The 7033-nt window shown below is 34.0% G+C and overlaps 1 protein-coding gene across 3 annotated transcripts; it reads left to right on the top strand.

The window, feature by feature from the left end:
- The first annotated feature begins 1874 nt into the window (after positions 1-1874).
- LOC112020870 (pentatricopeptide repeat-containing protein At5g46460, mitochondrial) lies at positions 1875-5348 on the top strand. Of its 3 annotated transcripts, none has more exons than XM_065776602.1 (3): positions 1875-4177; positions 4480-4627; positions 4720-5348. In XM_065776602.1, the coding sequence occupies exon 1, from the start codon at positions 1882-1884 to the stop codon at positions 3985-3987; it is 2106 nt and encodes a 701-aa protein (XP_065632674.1). In that variant the 5' UTR covers positions 1875-1881; the 3' UTR covers positions 3988-4177; positions 4480-4627; positions 4720-5348. The 3 variants fall into 3 exon arrangements, with proteins under 3 accessions (XP_065632674.1, XP_065632675.1, XP_023909208.1); XM_065776603.1 differs by having other exon boundaries at positions 4306-4627; XM_024053440.2 differs by having other exon boundaries at positions 1875-4627.
- The last annotated feature ends 1685 nt before the right edge of the window (positions 5349-7033 follow it).

Genomic DNA, 7033 nt, shown 5'->3' with positions numbered 1-7033 from the left:
TTGAAACCTTTTTCCATTTGCTTCTTTAATTTGCTCTGGTTTTGGGCATCTTAAACAGTGAAAATGATTTTTTGGAAACATGGCACTTCTTTGTGATGAAACTTTTGGAAACATAGCACTCTTCCAGAATTAAGTTTCCTTCTTTGTTGAAAACAGTATAACAAACTAACACAAAGGAAAATAAGGGTGTGAAAAAGATTTGTTAAATTTCTATTGAAATTGGCTTAAAAATTTGCATTCATGGTTTTTTTTAAGTTTGTTGTCTGCCTCCATTTGAAACTCCTTCGCGACTCTCTCATCAAAATCCAAAAGTCGTTGCTCTTTAAATCTCTATTGTGAGTGATTAAAAAATTGCATTGAATAGTCTCATCATTTCTTCACAATAGACTTAGGTAGAAAAAAAGGTTGAAGACTTGAAGGAACAATACATTATTCAGAAGAGATGAGTGATTGAAGAAGAATGGAAAATACAAACAAATGGACAGGAAAAAAAATTCCAACTCTAAAAGCTGCTTTTTTCTTAATTTTCGAGTTTGAGAGGATAAGCATGGAGAGTAACTGGATGTAAGTAGGGAAGTGCATGGGGGAAATTTAAATGGAGAAGGTTTGCTAAGAAGTTGCAATTGATTGTGCACTTGTGTGCGTGGTTTTGTTTATGCAGGTGGGGTGGGAAGTTTGTATCTATCCAGGACTCTAGTGGGAAGTTTTTTTTTTTTTTTTGGTTGAAAAATTCTTGGTTTTTTAATTTTTTTGAATTACAGTTTTAACCCAATTTTTATTTTTATTTTTTAGGAATAACAAAAATTTAATTAGATTAGAGATACTTTTGACAATTTTTGGAGTGATAACTAATTTTTTGAATCCTCTTAATATATAGTGTATAGAATACATATAGTCATATAGGGATAAAAAGTATTAAAAAAATTAAAAAATTAAATTAAAAAAAAAAAAAAAAAAAAACCCTGATCTTCTCTCTCTCTCTCTCTCTCTCTCTCTCTCTCTCTCTCTCTCTCTCTCCGTTAAAAACCCAAGAAAAGTGATTTTTTTTTTTTGGTGGCAAAATAAAACCATTTTGCTCACAATTTCGTTAGTTAGAAATGTTTTCAAATTATTAAGGAAATAGCATCTCGAGTCTTTCAAACTCAGTTCATTGTAGCAACTCAAGTCTCAAAATTTAGAAAATACCCAAAACCCAAAGGCTTGGGTTTCTGAGAGTGTGAGAATCCAATTTTCTTTCTTAAGATCAAAATCAAAAATTCAGAAAATACCCAAAACTCAAAGGATTGAATTTCTGCAAATTTGGTTTAGAGAGAGAGAGAGAGAGAGAGAGAGAGAGAGAGAGAGAGAGAATCTGAAGTGGAGAAGTTCAGTCTGAGATGATTTCCCTTGCCTAGAGCCTTCACCACCACCACTGCCTGAAGCCTTCGTTGCTTAGGTTCAATCCGAACCATTGCGTCACTGCTTGGGTTGCTTCATTGTTTCTTCTCTAGTTTGCTTGGTTTTGCATCATTGCTTCTTTGCTAAGTTGCTTTTTTTTCTTCGTTGTTGATCTCTACAATGTTTCTTTTCTTTGTTGTTGTTGTTGCTTCTTTCTTCTTCATTGTTGATCTTGCGTTGTTTCTTTTCTCCACATCTCTACCTTCTTGTTTCTTCGTTATTAAAGTTTGCGTTTTTTCTTTTGGAACTCGAGTTTCCACATGAAACTCGAGTTTGAAAGTTGCTACTGTAAAATTGAGTTTCAAATACTCGAGATATTAGTTTCTTAAATAATTTGAAAACGATGTTAAATAACCGAGCGTTTGACTGGTATAAAAAGACAAAAAAGCCCTCTCCAACACTGCATTTATTCTCTGACAGTAACAGTAACACAAACGCTTAGCCATGTTATCATTTCGCGCCATTTCTTTTCGAAAATTCAAATTTCAACTTTCTTCTGTTTCACGCTCTAATTTTTCCAAATGCTTCATGGGCATGGTGAATCACACACAGCCCAGCACTCCCTCTTATAAATCATTGCTCTCCCATCACCTAAAAAACCGCAGATTAGACGAAGCTCGTGTGCTTTTCGACCAAATCCCGGTTCCGGATGTGACTCTGTGTACCATGATGGTTACGGGTTATGCGCGAAACGGTAGACTTGGCGATGCCTTGGAAATGTTCTATGAAATGCCCGTTAAAGATATAGTTTGTTGGAATTCGATGGTGAAAGGGTGTTTGGATTGTGGGGATTTGGACATGGCTCGGAAGCTGTTCGACGAAATGCCTGAGAGAAATGTTGTTTCTTGGACCACGATGGTTAGTGGGTTCTTGCAGTTTGGGAGAGTTGAGGTGGCTGAGCGCTTGTTTCGGGAGATGCCGGCGAGGGATGTGGCAGCGTGGAATTCGATGATTTATGGGTATTGTGGGAATGGTAGAGTTGAGGATGCGATGAAGTTGTTTAAGGAGATGCCTCGTCGGAATGTGATTTCGTGGACTTCGATGATTGGTGGGCTTGACCAGAATGGGAAGAGCGATGAGGCTTTATTTCTTTTTGGGAAGATGGTGGGCTCTGGTGTGGAGCCCACTTCAACCACATTGGTTTGTGTATTGACAGCTTGTGCAAATATATTAGATTTTCATCTAGGTGTTCAGATTCATGGACAGATAGTTAAAGTGGGGTACCATTTTGATGAATTTATATCTGTTTCACTTATAACGTTTTATGCAAATTGCAAGCAAATGGAGAATGCATGCAAGGTTTTCCATGACAGAATGCATAAAAATGTAGTAGTATGGACAGCTCTAATAACGGGATATGGTTCAAATTGTAAGCATGAGGATGCATTGAAGGTTTTTGGGGATATGATAAAGATTGGCGTCCTTCCAAATCAGTCTTCTTTGACTAGTGCTTTAAACTCATGTTGTGGATTAGAGGCTCTAGATAGGGGCAAAGAGATCCATTCTGCAGGTATTAAGTTAGGTTTGGAAACCGATGTCTTTGTGGGTAATACTCTTATTGTCATGTATATGAAATGTGGAAATATAAGTGATGGCATAGCTATATTCAAACATATTGATGAGAAGAATATTGTTTCATGGAACTCTATCATTGTTGGATGTGCACAACACGGGTGTGGCTTCTGGACTTTGACTCTGTTTAGCAGAATGATACGTGCAAGGGTAGATCCAGATGAAATCACATTTACTGGGTTGCTTTCTGCTTGTAGCCATTCTGGGATGTTACAAAAAGGGAGATGCTTTTTCAAATATTTCAGTCAGGATAAATCCATGGTGAAGCTTGAGCACTATGCATGTATGGTTGATGTTTTAGGTCGATGTGGCAAGTTGGAAGAAGCAGAAGAACTAATAAATGACATGCCCATAAAAGCAAATTACACGGTATGGCTAGCTTTGCTTAGTGCTTCTAGGATGCACTCAAACATAGATGTGGCTGAAAGAGCTGCAAAACACATTTTTGATTTAGAGCCACATTGTAGTGCAGCTTATGTTTTATTATCTAATTTATATGCTTCTGCAAATAGATGGGGTGATGTCTCTAGGATACGGGGGAAGATGAAACATAGTGGAGTTGTTAAACAAGCAGGATCCAGTTGGGTTACTCTAATGGGACTGAGGCATGAATTTCTTTCTGGAGATAGGTCCCACCCCTTCAGTGAAAAAATATATGAAAAACTGGACTGGTTGGGAGGAAAGCTGAAGGAATTGGGATATGTTCCAGATCAAAAGTTTGCTTTGCATGATGTTGAGGTTGAACAAAAGGAAGAGGCATTATCTTATCATAGTGAGAGGCTTGCTATTGTATTTGGGTTAATTAGTACTGTGGAGGGGAGTACAATAACAGTAATGAAGAATCTTCGTGTATGCGGCGATTGCCATTCTGCCATTAAGCTTATAGCAAAGATTGTTGGGCGGGAGATCATTGTAAGAGATTCTAGCCGCTTTCATCACTTCAGGAATGGAAACTGTTCCTGTGGGGATTATTGGTAGCTATCACTGGCTTATATGATGAGTCCACATGAAATTGTTCCATGCTGGAAATTTCCTATTTCCTAGATAGTCCTCACCATCAGATTATTAAAAATTTATACAGTTGTGATGGGCATAAGAAGTGGGAATTCTCATAGCAATAAACGGGAGTTCTACTGATCCATGTTTCCTATGGAAGTCTCATAATGAGGTATGTACGAATTTTTTTGTAGATTGGAAGTAAACTTAATGATGCATGCTGACTATTTTGAAGGATAAAATGTTAATACATAATGGTCAGAAGCATAACTGATTTTAGTGGTTGTGAAAATTTGGCAGATATTTGACAGATTCACCAATAAATTATAAATCATTCCTTGGAAGTTGACTGTATCAGCAGCATGTGTGCTTGGTCCTTTGCTGCAAGTCAATCTCTCTTTGTGTATCCCCTAAAAGAGTTTTGCATATATTTACTTATGGTCATTTTTTTTTCCTTAATTTGAAACTCTCCAGCTGTGGTGATATTGGCCCTCTATATGGGTTTAATGAATTGTTAATTGGCCAAGCGTTGCCAACGTTGTGAGAACAAAAGAGTAGAGAGGAGCTTGAAGGGATCAAGAAAGATGCCAAACTTTTTTGCAGATTGAGAATTAAAATTAAGGTACTTTTTGTTTATCTCTCTTAACTTTGTTTTCCTCTCTTTTCCCTCAGTCTCTGATATACTATTTATGTTTTCTTTGTTCTTTACAAAAGGAACAACAATGATTAAGAAAGATAGTTATGACATTGCTCACAAATTCTCAAGAAAAGGGACCTGAAGATGAACAAATGGATCATGCAAGAAAACAACACAAAAAGTGAGAATCAAATCAAGCTTCTAAAGACTTTGATCAAAGTACTAAATAAAGAGCAACAATATTTAAAGAGAAGGTCTTCGGGTGGATGCACAAAAACAACAATCTTGAAGCTTTTAGAAACAGTAGCAAGGGACTTGAGGTCTTGAAGAAATAAATCAAGTGGTTCAAGAAAGAAGAAGATTATATTGAGACGAGGCTCATTGAGTTCGTTGGTTAAAACTGAAGGACCTCAGCAAGCGATATATTGCATGAAGATGAAAGAATGGAAGAGGAGACAGAAGGCTTCAAGGAAGAACAAGATAAAATGAAAAATAATTTTAGTGTAACAGAGATGGAGATTTCTTCTCATAGTGTTGAATGGTTCAAGAGATAAACTGATGAAGCAGAGTGGAGCTTGAGTAAGGCCATATTCCTTCAAGCATGAACATTTGTAAAGTTAATTTTCCCCGTATTCAGTTTATTCCTTTAAACAATATTATGAATTAAAAAAAATTTACTCTCAATTAAGTGTTGATAAGTTGACAAGGGCAATTGAGTAAACTGACACTAGATGTGAAAAACTAAATTACTGTTTACATTAAGATTATAATTTTTATAACAATTAAATTTTTGTTTAAGTTCTATTTATTTTTTAATCTATATTAATTAAAAAAAAATGGGGGTTTAACTTTGCTTTCAGCCTTGTCTTTTAATCTTGACTCCCTAAAGTAAAATCTTAGCATGTTTAAAAAATTGAATCCTCTCCATACATTTGAATTGTTGAAATAAAGAGAACTTATTTCATGATTAATATTTAATTTTTAGTATGGCTTTGTACAAAACATCACATTATTTAAATTTTAAATAACATAGTATTGGATATAACGTAAGATTTTTAATTTTTAACAAGAATTATACAATACATTAATTTAAATGAAAAAATAAAAATTTTTGTCACTTACATGAATTGTGAGTGTTATCTATACTATATATAAGAGGATTTCTTTCTTTCAACTGGACTTTTATATGGTTCAAAAATACTCTCATTAATGAATGGTAACCTCATTTAAAAATTGGATCATAAATGTCAAATAACAAATTTTATTTTAAGTTCAAAAAGAGAATTCTTAAAATTTAGGATTTTTTTTCTCTTCATCTTAAAAAAAAAAAAATTACAGTTACTGCTTATCTCTAAAATTTATCATTTTTATTTGTTTGAAAAATATATTTCTAAATTATAATAAATGAAAATTATCAACATTTATCCAAAAAAATAGTATTATTATATGTGTCAATCATAGCATACATTGTGAAAAAAATTGTGTCACTGCACTAAGGGTGTGTTTGGATACCGCTTATTTTACTGAAACTGAAAAATTATTGCTGAAAGTACTGTAGATAAAGGTAAAAGTTAGTTGAAATAGTACAGTGGAGCTCATAAATAGTATCAAAAAGTACAGTGGAACCCATGAATAGTAGTGAAAATAAGTTGAATAGTGAAATAATTTTAATTTTTCATTTTAATCCAAACATACACTAATTATTTATTTCTTCTGCTATCTAAAAGAGGAAAACTATTCCGTCTCTATGTTATTTCAAACTAAAACTGTTTTTGATAATTATTATGTAAAATAAAGTTAGAATATTTAAGGACTCATGATTCATGACTCATGAGATAAGATATGAGCTGTTAAGATGTCATAGCAGCCTGATCATTTAAGCCCTGTTTGGTACATGTGTTTAAACACATGTTTTCAATATTTAAATAACATTACATGTATTTTTACTCATACATATTTTTAAAAAAATTAAAACTTGTTATTTAAACACACGTACCAAATGGCCCTTAGAATACTTCATTGCCTTTGCTTTGGTATTTAGGTCCAAGGTTCTTAGTACGGCTTCTTACCCCCAATAGTTGATTGACTTTTACTAGCTTCGACATTATTAGTTACATTATCTGCATATAATTTCCATTAGCTAACATTTGGTGGTGGTGGTGGACACCAAATTTGTATATTTATATGTTTACTGCTCAAACATACACAGGCACAGCTAGGATATCATTAAATTACATGTCACAACTCAAAAATACAATACCAGCTATCCTTTCTGGAAGTAACAAATAACATGTACCCTGAAAACAGAGATCCACATATATAAAATGTTCAGGATGTCACATAAAACCAAAAGAGTAACATCATTAATCAAACAGATGACTTCAGTTTTTT

The sequence above is a fragment of the Quercus suber genome, unplaced genomic scaffold (assembly GCF_002906115.3).
Source record: "Quercus suber isolate HL8 unplaced genomic scaffold, Cork oak 2.0 scaffold_137, whole genome shotgun sequence".
NCBI classification, from domain to species: domain Eukaryota; kingdom Viridiplantae; phylum Streptophyta; class Magnoliopsida; order Fagales; family Fagaceae; genus Quercus; species Quercus suber.
The sequence above is the reverse complement of the archived record's forward strand: the minus strand, read 5'-3'. Positions and strand labels throughout refer to the sequence as shown.